General features: G+C 45.0%; 1 protein-coding gene across 1 annotated transcript in view; it reads right to left on the reverse strand.

Moving 5' to 3' along the window:
- The window catches only part of NRXN3 (neurexin 3), a 960,107-nt gene that overhangs the window by 680,461 nt on the left and 265,516 nt on the right, over nt 1-14,130 (reverse strand). The window contains exon 5 of the mRNA XM_085317601.1: nt 12,368-12,751. Within this exon, the coding sequence (XP_085173727.1) occupies nt 12,368-12,751 (384 nt within the window). The remainder of the gene's footprint in view (nt 1-12,367; nt 12,752-14,130) is intronic.

Raw genomic sequence — 14,130 nt, forward strand, 5'->3', positions numbered from 1 at the left:
GAACTTCACGAGGTTCCTCTCCAGCCTGTCCAGGTCTCCCTGAATGGCAGCACAGACCTCTGGGGTATCAGCCACTCCTCCCAGTTTGGTATCATCAGCAAACTTGCTGAGGAGGCACTCTGTCCCTTCATCTAGGTCATTTGTGAAAAAGTTGAGCAGGATGGGACCCAGTAGTGAGCCCTGGGGAACTCCACTAATCACAGGCCTCCAGCTAGACTCCACGCCACTGATGACAACCCTCTGAGCTCTGCCTTTCAGCCAGTTCTCAAACCACCTCACTGTCCACTTGTCTAACACACGCTTCCTGAGCTTGTCTCGGAGGATGTTATGGGAGACAGTGTCAAAAGCCTTGCTGAAGTCAAGGCACACAACGTCCACTGCTCTCCCCTTGTCTACCCAGCCAGTCATTCCATCATAGAAGGCTATCAGATTGCTTAAGCAGGATTTCCCCTTGGTGAATCCATGCTGACTACTCCTGATCACCTGCTTTTCCTCCACATGCTTGGAGATGACATCCAGAATGAGCTGTTCCATCACCTTTCCAGGGATGGAGGTGAGGCTGACCAGCCTGTAGTTGCCTGGGTCCTCCTTCTTGCCCTTCTTGAAGACAGAAGTGACACTGGCTTTCTTCCAGTCCTCAGGCACCTCTCCAGTTCTCCAGGACCTTTCAAAGATGATGCAGAGTGGCTTGGCAACAACATCCACCAGCTCCCTCAGTACTCGTGGGTGTATCCCATCAGGGCCCATGAATTTGTGGATGTCAAGTTTGCCTAAGTCATCTCTAATCCAATCCTCCTTGACCAGGGGAAAGTCTTCCTTTCTCCAGACTTTCCCTCTCATCTCTAGCATTTGGTATTGCTGTGGGCTGCCCTCAGCAGTGAAAACTGAAGCAAAGAAGGTATTCAGCAACTCTGCCTTCTCTGTATCCTTCATCACCAAGGCCCTCGCCCCATTCAGCAGCAGGCCCACATTTTCCCCAGTCTTCCTCTTGCTACCAATATATTTGAAGAATCCCTTCTTGTTGCCCTGTAATCCCTTGCTAGACTCAATTCCAAATGGGCCTCAGCCTTCCTCATCACATCCCTGCATACTCTTTACAACATTATTAAAATCCTCCTAAGTTGCCTATCCCTTCTTCCACATTCTATGTGCTTTCTTCTTCTCTTTGAGTTTTGCCAGGAGATCCTTGTTTATCCATGAACATTCTCCTGCCCACTTTGTTGGGCTCCTTTCTCCTTGGGATATACCGCTCTTGAGCTTGGAGGAAGGGATGCTTGAATGTTAACCATCTCTCTTGGACCCCCTTTCCTTCTAGGGCCCTAACCCACAKGATTCCTCCAAGTAGCTCCCAGAAGAGGCCAAAGTCTGCTCTCCTGAAGTCCAGGGTTGTGATCCTACTTATTGACCTGCTTCCTCCACACAGGATCCTGAACTCCACTATCTCATGGTCACTGCAACCAAGGCTGCCCCCAACCTTCACATCTCCAACCATTCTTCCTTTTTTGGTTAGTACAAGGTCCAGCAGCACACCTCTCCTCGTTGGCTCCTCCATCACCTGTGTCAAAAAGTTATCATCAATGCTCTGCAGGAGCCTCCTGGGTTCTTTGTGCCCAGCTGTGTTGTCCTTCCAGCAGATATCAGGGTGGTTGAAGTCCCCCAGGAGAACCAGGGCCTGTGATGGTGAGGCTACTTCCAGCTGTCTGTAGAGGCCTCATCAACTTCCTCTTCCTGATCAGGTGGCCTGTAGTAGACACCACAACAGTGTCACCCATGTTAGCCTGCCCTTTAATCCTTACCCATAAGCTCTCGACTGGCTCTTCATCCACCCCTAGGCAGAGTTCGATAGATTCCAGTTGCTCTCTCATATAAAGAGCAACTCCACCACCTCACCTTCCTGGCCTTTCTTTCTTAAGAAGCACAGAGCTGTCCATGACAAGATTTCAGTCATGCAAGCTATCCCACCGTGTCTCTGTGACTGCAATGAAATCATGGCCCTGTGACCACACAGAGATCTCCAGTTCCTCCTGTTTATTCCTCATGTTGCTTGCATTGCTGTACAGGCATTTCAGAGAGGTAGTCATGCACACAGGTTTCCCAGACAAGGTGATCCTCCATAGTCATGTCTCATATGCACTTTCCCAGCTGCACGGACCCGCTGGAGGGCTCCTGACTTGAGCTGTGTTTTGCTGACTACTCTGTCTTTATATCTCTCCCCTTCCCCCATCCTACCTAGTTTAAAGCCCTCCTTACCAGGCTGGCCAACCTGTTGGCAGAGACATGCGTGCCTCGCTTAGTGAAGTGGATCCCATCTTTCCCCATCAGTTGTTGATCTTCAGACAGGGTCCCATGATCACAGAACCCAAAACCCTGTTGACAACACCAGCAGCACAGCCAGCTGTTAACTTGGAAAATACATCTACCACTCCTCCTATCCTTCCCCCTCATTGGTAGGATTGAGGAGAAGACCACCTGGGCTCCCTTGACCACTATGCCCAGAGCTCTGAAATCCTGCTTGATGGTTTCCAATTTGCTCTTGATATCATTAGCACCCACGTGAAAGAGCAGTAGAGGGTAATAGTCTGGCGTGTGGACAAGCCTTGGCAGACTTTCCACAACATCTCGCATATGAGCCCCTAGCAGGCAGCAAACCTCTCTAGACAAGAGGTCAGGTCAGCAGATAAGTGCCTCTGTACCCTGCAGCATGGAGTCACCCACAACAACCACTTGCCGCTTCTTCCAGGTGTTCTCACATGGCGCAGGGTCTGCTGGCCCAGTTGCTTCCCTTGAAGTCAGGTCCAGGCCCTCCTCATCTTGGAGGCCACTTCAACTGCAAGTCCAAGTCTTCAGGAAGACTAGGGGCCTTTCTCCTGCCATCTCCCACCAGAAGTGAACAGTTTCCAGCCTTCTTCTACAGTGTTGTGATGTACTTTTTCACTCAGCCCAGAACCCCCTAGCAACTCTTCTTCTGTGGGGGATTGAGACTCCTGGAACTGTATGGTCTCTGAGAATACCCTGTCTATCTCCTGCTAATTTTCACGGACACTACACAGTCTGCTGACTTCCTCCTGCAACTCTTTTAACTGACGACACAATTAGTCAACAACAGCACACATCCTGTAGGAGAGCTGACTGTCAGCCCCAGGCCTTATGAAGAGACCCCAAGCACTCACTGCAGCCTGAGACCTGTAGAGCTGCATCTGCTGTCAGAGGGTCTGTCTGGGTCGAAGCTCCTGACACAGTTGATGCAGCAACTCCAACAGCTACAGGCAAATGTGCTTTGCAGCGTGTCATGACCATGTTTGTGGAAGTGGGAAATACTAAGATGGGAAACAAAGATGTCTTTTTGCACCTTCTGTGCTAACTGCTGCGTCTGTTCGCTACCTCAACATAGGTAAAACATTTGCTGCTTACTAATTTTGCTTACTAATACCTAAATATAGGTAGAAGTTGAGTATACAGAAAGCTTGAGCTTAATACAGTAAGTAACCCAGCACCTAAACAACAGAACACTAGCCTTATATACTGAGACACCCAGTCATTCAAAGAGAAATGAGGGAGCTAAGTATAAAAAGCCCAAGCCTGCATTTCTTGAACAACACAAGTCTGTGTACAGCAAGTGCTACATTAATACTTGCTTGGGCAACAYAGAGGACAACAAAGTCACATGTATTAAGCTACTATATTATAAATGGATTGATGGTGAGTAAGAAAACGAATTTTTCACACAAATGTCCTTTAAAGCTAACACCCTTTAAATAATATTGAATGGAATCTTTATGATAAAAATTAGTAGCAGCAGATTCAAACAGATGTGAAGGGATGACCTGAACCTTTTCCAGACTGAACCTTCTGAACCTTTTCCAAACTCAAGTGGAATCTTTTGTTCTGCTCTTTGGAGCCATTTAGGTAAATCATACAATAAGGACCTATCTGGCACTTGTAAGACAATGAACTAGAAGAGACCTTCTGATGGCTAACATCTGTGATGTTATCCCATASAATTATAAAAATTATCAAAGTATTCTGACCTCCCTAGAATCTTTGACCATCCAAATTCTATCTGGGATTAAAAGTACTAAAACATAGCAGCAAAGAATTTTCTCCTACTATGTCCAGCATTCTTGGCACTATCAGCACTACAAGAAAATCTGTCCTCAGGAAATATCTAGCATGACACTGCAAACTCTAATGGTCCAGACACTCCAAAAAGGCATCAGTACATTTGACTAGTGGACAGTGGGGTGGATTGAGAACTGGCTGAAAGGCAGAGTTCAGAGGGTCGTCATCAGTGGCGTGGAGTCTAGTTGGAGGCCTGTGGYTAGTGGAGTTCCCCAGGGCTCACTACTGGGTCCCATCCTGTTCAACTTCTTCATCATGACCTGAATGAAGGGACAGAGTGCCTCCTCAGCAAGTTTGCTTATGATATCAAGCTGGGAGGAATGGCTGATACACCCGAGGGCTGTGCTGCCATTCAGAGAGACCTGGACAGGCTAGAGAGTTGGGCGGAGAGGAACCTCCTGAGGTTCAACAAGGGCAAGTGCAGAGTCCTGCACCTAGGGAAAAATAACCCTAGGCACCAGTACAAGCTGGGGGCTGACCTTCTGGAGAGCAGCTCTGCAGAGAAGGACCTGGGAGTGCTGGTGGATGACAGGTTGACCATGAGCCAGCAATGTGCCCTTGTGGCCAAGAAGGCCAATGGTCTCCTGGGGTGTATTAGGCAGAGTGTTGCCAGCAGGTCGAGGGAGGTGATCTTGTCCCTCTACTCAGCCCTGGGGAGGCCTCATCTCGAGTACAGCATCCAGTTCTGGGCTCCCCAGGACAAGAGAGACATGGAGCTACTGGGGGCAGTCCAGCATAGGGCTACAAAGATGATCAGAGGGCTGGAGCATCTGCCCTATGAGGAAAGGCTGCAAGAGCCAGGCCTGTTTAGCCTGGAGAAGAGAATACTGASAGGGGATCTTATCAATGTGTATAAGTACCTGAAGGGAGGGTGTCAAGGGGACAGAGACGAACTCTTTTCCATTGTCCCATGTGACAGGACAAGAGGCAATGGGCAGAAATTGAAGCACAGGAAGTTGCGCCTGAACRTGAAGGGGAATTTCTTTCCTGTAAGAGTGACAGCACTGGAAGAGGTTGCCCAGAGAGGTTGTGGAGTCTCCTTCTCTGGAGATATTCAAGGCCTGCCTGGATGCAACCCTGTCTACCATGCTCTAGGTGACCCTGCTGAGCAGGGAGTTTGGACTAGATGATCTCCAGAGGTCCCTTCCAACCTTACTGATTCTATGATTCTATGACAGTTTTTTAAAGAAGCCTTCAAATACATAATCATCAAACAACTTCACTGAAATAAAAAGAAATCTTGGCTGCTACCTGTGCTTGAGACAGCAAAGAATGCAGCACTTAAACCAAGTAAATGATTTTGTAGCATTTCTTATTACTAGTAATTTTACAGCATCTCAAATTCTTGCATATATAATGGACAGATCTGTCTTGTCATTAAACCGCTCTTAGCAAACATTGCCATAAAGGTACTTAGCAGATAATAAAATGGAATGTGAAGCCCTATGCTCAGCACCATCATTACCAATGATTACCAGATGCATTGCTGTTCACAAACAGTATGCAACAAAACACAGATAAAGCCTGGTTGCTCAGGAGTTAATCACCCATCTGTGAGCAAACCCAGGCAGGAAGAGACACTGGTTCCAGCTCCCTGAAAGGAGAAGTAGAATGGGATATCTGTGACTTATAACCCTGAGGGCAGCTCAGGATAAGGGCTGAAACAAGATTCTTTTTTTTTTTTTTTTCAGCTTACCTGGAAAGGACTCAGGGGATGTCCAGTTCTTAGCAGTTAATTTCAAAGATTTAAAATATAAACCTCAGTTTATATTGATTGAAATAAAAACCTTAAAAACCTTTAAAATATAAACCTTATTTCAATCTTAAACTGCTGATAGTCTCATACCAACCTGCATTTTCTAATCTTATTAAGCTTAGTGTACATCCCAAACAAAAACTGTCCAATTAGGAGAACTAAGCAGGAAAAAGAATTAAAGAGTGAGTGATCAATATTTGATTTTCATTKGCCTAATACTATTTGATTTTTATTTATTTATTGCTTTGTGTCACTCTTCCTGCGCTGTTGCCCTCCATAGTCCCTCTCACAGCATTTAGGTAGAAGGAAAACATGCAAAAAGCCTTCTGTATCAGCAGAGGACAAGATCACACCCACCTTTTTGAGTCAATGGCATTTTCACTGCTGCTATAGAAAATGGCTAATTTGAATACTATACACATTCCCCTCATCCTGCTTGCTTAATGCCATGGCTTTGGGATTCTTTTCAGAAAACAGTGAGCTGTAAGGAGATACTGTCTTATCACAGCAGAGAAGTACATCATTCTCCATGAGTCAGACCTCAACTTCCACATCTAACACTTAAATTAAATGGTACTAACAGGGGGCTGCAGTGGCCTGATGCTGCAACCAAATGACACAGAAGAAATTAACTAGCTAAAAAACACTACAGAACCTTCACAGTAGCTGCACCCTGCAGCCCTTATTGTTGACAGACTTGTACTCACCTTAAATTCTACTGGCTTAAGTGTGAGAAGCTATTTCACATGGATCAGGAGGAAGGTGCTACCATTTCATTGGAGGATTCTTTTTTTTAATCAGCTCTCACAAAGTCTGCACTATCTCTGATAAGAGGAAAGTATTTGGAAAGCATTCCCTTGGGCTTTCAGGTATTTTAGGTCCTTTATTTCAAGGAAACAAGCCACAAAGGAGGACCTGCTGGGATAAGGTTGGGAAGAGAGAAGCTGTGATGCAGACACCGCTCTTTCTAAAAGCCAAAGATGCAAGAATGACTAAAAGCTACGAAGAGTACTGTCTCTAGCTCTCCTTTCCTAATGCCCAATACTATAATCTTCAAGATCTGAAAATCTCAGTACGAACCTTYAATACATGCTTACAATCATTACGAATTTCCACCACAAATCCACTCCACTGTGTTTGCCATTCCTTTCAGAGAGACCTGAAATCTGCTTTTCAGTTTAGGAGTCTTTCTGGCTGGATTAAATCTTGATCTCCACCATCATACTCTAACTGGATACAAGAGTGCAGTAGAGCTCGAGGAGCAGGTGTACAAAGATCATTACCACATTCATCTCAGAGATGCAGAGGCAGCTCTATTCAAGGACTTACTATGACCAGAAATTCCTGGATCTATTGCCTATCCTGATAGGCCTCTGCCATTTGCAGAGACTCACTCTGTGTAAATGTGATTTTAAAGCTGATCCAGTGGTAGAGCAGCACGTGTTCAAGACCTGCTGTCCAGTGCACACACAACACCAAGTCTCAGCTCTGGGTGGTGTCCTGCTGTGGGTAGAGCCAGCCCCTCTGGGGAGGGTAGAAATCTCTATTGTCACTACTGGAACACAGTAATACTGCTCTGACAAGACCTCAAGTCCTGCAGGTCAAGAAAACTGGGAGTGATTGCTTGAACCTAGAGGGAGACCCTAAGCACCTTGCAGTATCAGACCAATGGATGGCAATTTCTGCCAAATCAGTGCAAATCCCATTTTTGTAAGGCCACAGCAGAGCACCCCAGGCTGCTGCTATCTTCCTTGTGTTCAGCCACACTCATCACAGCAATATCTAAGATATGTGTAGGACTTTCATACATCTGCTTTATCCAGATATATTTTACGTTTCCAACCTTAAGGGTGGATACAAGGTACTCAAAGAATCACCTACAAGAGGGATTGTATCCTGTCTGTCAGCTTGTTTTCTATATTGTTTGCCTTATGCCTCCATCCCAAACAACGTGTACTATTTTTTAACAATCTAGTAGTCTTGGCAGTATGGCACTATCATTTCTTACCCAATACAGATAACTACCTTCTGGAGTGCATCACTTTTGAATTATCAGACCAGAATCTCCACATAATCAACAAAATGAGTCAGGCAAATCAACAAAAGGAGGCAAGCTGATCACATAACTGCTCTGAGCTTCCTGAGAAGCAACTACTTTCCTCTGCTGACTGCATAGGGAACTTAGGCATTTACAACAGGCCATCCAAGTCAGTGCAAGGCATCAACTTTTTTAATCTTACAGAACTTACCTGAGGCATCTAAAGAAGGAGATGAGAATAATATTTTAACTGAATTCAATGCCACTTGCAAAGCCAGTATTGATCTTGTGTCTTCTTTCCTGCCTTGCTAGACAACCGCACCACTGTTCCCTTCCAAGTGCTCTTGTACAACCTCTGAAGTTTCAGAAATTTGTCCAAAAACCGCAACGCTTATAGCAACTCCTTAATTTCAGGAGTGTCGCAGGAAGACTCTTCTCACCCATGATTTCCAAGACTGCTATACTGATTCAGACTATATTACAGAAAGATGCTAGAGAATGGAAACCTCAAAGATTTAAGAAAATAAGTAAATAGAGTGTGTTGCCAGGTCAGTACAGGCTCTGGTGCAAAGTTTGAAATGGGGACCATCTCTAAGTAATTGCCAGCACTTGCCTCCACCTTTGCTTAGCTTCACAGCCCACCAGTGAACACTTCTAGCCCATGAAACCCACCATGATTTCATCTCCTGTCCCTATTTTCTCACCTGCCAGTGGCTACAGGGTTAAAAAGAAACATGATCTCACAAGTAGAAGACTAAGGAGGGCCTTGATTATGCAAAGTGCTTTGTCTCAATCTTTTTTTAGGATCATACCTTGGTGTCTTCTCATCCTGATTTCAATGGTAATGACACCAATACAAGTATAACTGACAGAAGCCTTCAGGATTTCTCCTCTGAAAATATTTCATCATTTGATTTAGCTAGCTTGCTAGCAGATAAATACTGGAACAATATACTATTACCAAAAGTCCCAGAGTAGTCTCCAAGCACTTTCAACTCCTTTAAATAACTCCCCTTGAATGCAGGGGGTGGGGGGAATAGGAGGCATATTAGAAACTAACAGGTCTTTACTGTATCTCATCCCATCTCTTCTTCTATGCAATCTCAACTACCTCCAAGGAGGGATTACTTTACTCTTAGAAGCTCTGATGCTTTAAATCTGAAAATGTCATTGTCTGCTGCAACACTGTCAATACCAAGTGATTGATTAGATACTAGTATTATAAGAACTAATTTCAGGCCTTGGCAGTAGTGGTCTATTCTGTGACTTAACACAATGCAGTCATAACAACTCTTCTCCATCTACACAGAAGTGCTATACGACCAGATCATTGTAACCAAAGTTTATGTTTATCCAGCGTAACTTGCTGGCTATATAGCCATGTTAATTCACCGACAAGACAAATTCCCATAGGCTTTAGATATAGGTGACATATTAAATGTTGCATATTTGTACCATCTCATCACGAACAGAAACAAACCAACTTCTTTTCTAATTATGACAAAATCAAATTCTTTTTAGAGTCCCTTTTTGATGTATAACACCGCCATTCATGTGGCAAAATATAAAATGTATGGGAAATACAGCATTAGAAATATAGAAATGCTATACCTAGGAAATAGGAGATAGATTTTACCATCAATAATAAATGAATCATCCACTTCCCTTGCTGGAATTGTACAGTTTTTTGGGKTTTTTTTGCATTTTTAGTGCCTTAACTAAATGCTGGTTAAGTATGTGCTTTGCTCTTCAATAAAGAGTGATTTTGCTGGTAGCTAGTAAACATAAAAGATCCTTTACTTTAGAATCCCTTTTCCTTTAAACTGTGGTCTTTACCCAGACCCTTTCCAAGAGTTAAACTCCCCTCTCTTTTAATAGGACAGCCTGAGGATTGAAAGCGAGTGAGACAGCCCTTCTCAGGTAACAGATGGTGGGGACTGGAAAAGTGTGTCAGTAGCTGATTTTATCAAAAAACAGCATGTTCCTTYTACTTTCTTCCCATTATGTATCAGCCTGGCTTCATCCAGTCCCTAACCACTGCATGAAAGTGCACTGTGTGGCAGCATCTCTTGCTTTGATTCTCTTCCTAGTTCCCATCTCAGTTTTTCTACTTCCAGCAGTATTTGTGTTACAGGCCAGCTGACACTTCAGCTTGCTACAACCTTTGGGTATCTGACCATAAGAACGAAAGACTCATTTTTGACTTGCAATTCTTTTAGTCATAGAGGCAAAATCATTGTGTGCCAATGCTATCGCCTGATACCTAACATGCTCTAAGTGACCCTGCTTGATCAGGGGGGTTGGAACACATGCTCTCCAGAAGTCCCTTCCAACCTTACCGTTTCTATGATTCTATGATCAAGTAGTTGTTTCAGTACAATATGAAGCTGCACTGTAACACCACAGTAAATTTCACGGACTCAAACACAATTCAATCCAAACATCTTTTTTTCTGGATATAATCCACAAATACTCATTCCTTGTGAGCTTCTGTACCATGAAGGAAAATCTCAGGTATGAAAGTCATATTTTGCCTAACAATGGGCCAAAACCATTAGTTTCACATTACAGTTAGAACAAGTTTTTCAGGTTTAGGGCCTCTGAGGCTCATGTGTCTTTTATGCTGTCCTGGACTGCAATATCATTGTTTTGTAAACATTAAATAATCTCTGATTCTAACACCTGCATTTATTAGGACCTTAAGTTCCCACACTAGTAGACATGTGCTCATGTAACTATCTTTCTTATTCATGCAGCTGTTGGCCAGAGTTTGGCACAGTTACAGATTTCAGACAGATTTGAGATTTATCTCTCCTATCTTAAAATGCTTGTATGCCCTTAACCTACAGACTTCCTTYCACTGATCATAAAAGCAGTAAAAGGCAGCCCGATAGACATCTAAAGGTCCATGAGATGAATCCTGTTCTTAATGTCATTCGTTAACTTTAGATTGTCTTCTAAGAGTCAGATTCATAAAATGGATGTGACAGAGTCCAAAAAGTACCAGTTATAGGGTCGGTCACTCCTCATACTCTGTCACAAATAAAGACCAAGGGCGAGCATAACTACAATTTTGTGGGGAAACAGTGCATTTATGGTAGCACTTCTTTTTATCATATCTATTCAAAACATAACTACACAACAATGGGACAAAGCATTCTCAAGGTTCTGGCCGGTTCTCATGTTTTCAAGAATCATCTAATCCACTGTAGTATACAGGACAGAATTGCTGAGCTGACATTGATATAGCCAACGCACATGCATCTGGAACTCAGCAGTGGCAAGACCAACACAGGACATGGGTAGGTCTCATGGAAACACTGGATTTCATTCTGGTGTTCCTGAGCACCTTCAGTTTTCACAGAATCATAGAATCAGTAAGGTTGGAAGAGACCTCTGGAGATCATCTAGTCCAAACTCCCTGCTCAGCAGGGTCACCTAGAGCATGGTAGACAGGGTTGCATCCRGGCAGGCCTTGAATATCTCCAGAGAAGGAGACTCCACAACCTCTCTGGGCAACCTCTTCCAGTGCTCTGTCACTCTTACAGGAAAGAAATTCCCCTTCACGTTCAGGYGCAACTTCCTGTGCTTCAATTTCTGCCCATTGCCTCTTGTCCTGTCACATGGGACAATGGAAAAGAGTTCGTCTCTGTCCCCTTGACACCCTCCCTTCAGGTACTTATACACATTGATAAGATCCCCTSTCAGTATTCTCTTCTCCAGGCTAAACAGGCCTGGCTCTTGCAGCCTTTCCTCATAGGGCAGATGCTCCAGCCCTCTGATCATCTTTGTAGCCCTATGCTGGACTGCCCCCAGTAGCTCCATGTCTCTCTTGTCCTGGGGAGCCCAGAACTGGATGCTGTACTCGAGATGAGGCCTCCCCAGGGCTGAGTAGAGGGACAAGATCACCTCCCTCGACCTGCTGGCAACACTCTGCCTAATGCACCCCAGGAGACCATTGGCCTTCTTGGCCACAAGGGCACATTACTGGCTCATGGTCAACCTGTCATCCACCAGCACTCCCAGGTCCTTCTCTGCAGAGCTGCTCTCCAGAAGGTCAGCCCCCAGCTTGTACTGGTGCCTAGGGTTATTTTTCCCTAGGTGCAGGACTCTGCACTTGCCCTTGTTGAACCTCAGGAGGTTCCTCTCCGCCCAACTCTCTAGCCTGTCCAGGTCTCTCTGAATGGCAGCACAGCCCTCGGGTGTATCAGCCATTCCTCCCAGCTTGATATCATAAGCAAACTTGCTGAGGAGGCACTCTGTCCCTTCATTCAGGTCATGATGAAGAAGTTGAACAGGATGGGACGCAGTACTGAGCCCTGGGGAACTCCACTAGCCACAGGCCTCCAACTCGACTCTACATCACTGATGACAACCCTCTGAACTCTGCCTTTCAGTCAGTTCTCAATCCACGTCAAAGTTCTACATAATTGAGGTCAGAAAAYACAGCTTACCTCTCTCACACGTTCTACCCCAATAGCCAGTGCCAGTGCAGTCACAAATGAAGCGGTTCCAGCCATCCTTACAGACTGCGTTATTTTTACATGGGTAGCTATCGCATTGCTTGGTGCTGAGGCGGGAGCAGGAGGATTTGACTCCTGCTGCATTCTGTGCCTCTGCCAGTTGCCGGATGTTCTTGCTTCGTCCATCAATGAACAAGTCTCGGATACAGCCGACGTAGCCATAGTTCAGCATTGCTGTCCAGAGCTCTGTGGGAAGGATGAGTCCTGCTCGGTTCTCAGGGAGCCCACCCAGATACATGTCACCTTCCAGATCCAGGATTTCACTCTCCCCGCTAGCAGTGAATGGGGTACGTCTGCTGTTCACTGATATAGTACCTAAGTAAGGAGAATAGGAGACGTTAACCAATGCTTTTATTTACAACCTCAGTCTAGTTCATTTCTTTCAATACTTGAGTGAGGCTTAGAGTCCAGTACCAGAGAACAAAGATTCCTCCCCGACCAAACTCACTCCTAAAAGAGAAAGTGCCTCCCGCGCAGCTTCCCCTCCTCTTCAGCACAGGTCATAAATACTTCCATGCAGCTGCTGGACTGTCATGCATTGGTACCCCAACTAACATTATAAGGTCACTAGTATAACAATGCAATGGCCAAACAATAACATGCAAAAATAGAGCATTATTCAGTGGTATTCACCCAGCAACATACTGAGAATGTACTAGAATTTGATGGTATCCAGACTGAATAGAAAAAGACAACTAAAAAACTACTAGTTCATACTACATAGCTCTAACAGAAAACATTTTATCAGTAACTTTAAAGCTAGACCTGAATGATGGGACCAAATGAACCTTCATCAAGTTTGTAGATGATGTCAAACTAGGAGGAATGATTGATACATCAGAGGAGAGACAGGGATACCATTCAGAGAAACCTTGACAAGCTGGAGGAATGGGTTGATAGAAATCCTTTCATGTTCAGCAATGATAAATACAAAAAGTCTTGCACCTGGGACAGAATAACATCACAAATCAGTACAGGCTGGAGACCAACTGGCTAAGGAGCAATTCTACAGAAAAGGACCTAACGATCTGACAAACAACAGCTTGAACATGAGTCAGCAGTGTGCACTTGCAGCAAGAAGAGACTCTGATCTCAGCTAAGAAAGCCAATGGTATCCTGGGGTGCATTAGGCAGAGTGTTGCCAGCAGGTCGAGGGAGGTGATCYTGYCCCTCTACTCAGCCCTGGAGAGGCCTCATCTCGAGTACAGCATCCAGTTCTGGGCTCCCCAGGACAAGAGAGACATGGAGTTACTGGGGGCAGTCCAGCATAGGGCTACAAAGATGATCAGAGGGCTGGAGCATCTGCCCTATGAGGAAAGGCTGCAAGAGCTGGGTCTGTTTAGCCTGGAGAAGAGAAGTCTGAGAGGGGATCTTATCAATGTGTACAAATAGCTTAAGGGAGGAAATTAAGAGGATGAGGCCAGACTCTTTTCCATTGTCCCATGTGACAGGACAAGAGGCAATGGGCACAAACTGAAGCATAGGAAGTTCCACCTGAATATGGGGAGGAATTTCTTTACGGTGAGAGTGACAGAGCACTGGAGCAGGTTGCTGAGAGAGGTTGTGGAGTCTCCCTCTCTGGAGATATTCAAAACCCACCTAGATACAATCCTGTGCGATGTGCTTTAGGTGACTTTGCTTGAGCAGGGGGGGTTGGACTAGATGATCTCCTGAGGTCCCTTCCATTCTCCCCT

Source organism: Rhea americana, unplaced genomic scaffold (genome assembly GCF_003343005.1).
Source record: "Rhea americana isolate MKP2758 unplaced genomic scaffold, rheAme1 scaffold_5, whole genome shotgun sequence".
Classification (NCBI taxonomy): domain Eukaryota; kingdom Metazoa; phylum Chordata; class Aves; order Rheiformes; family Rheidae; genus Rhea; species Rhea americana.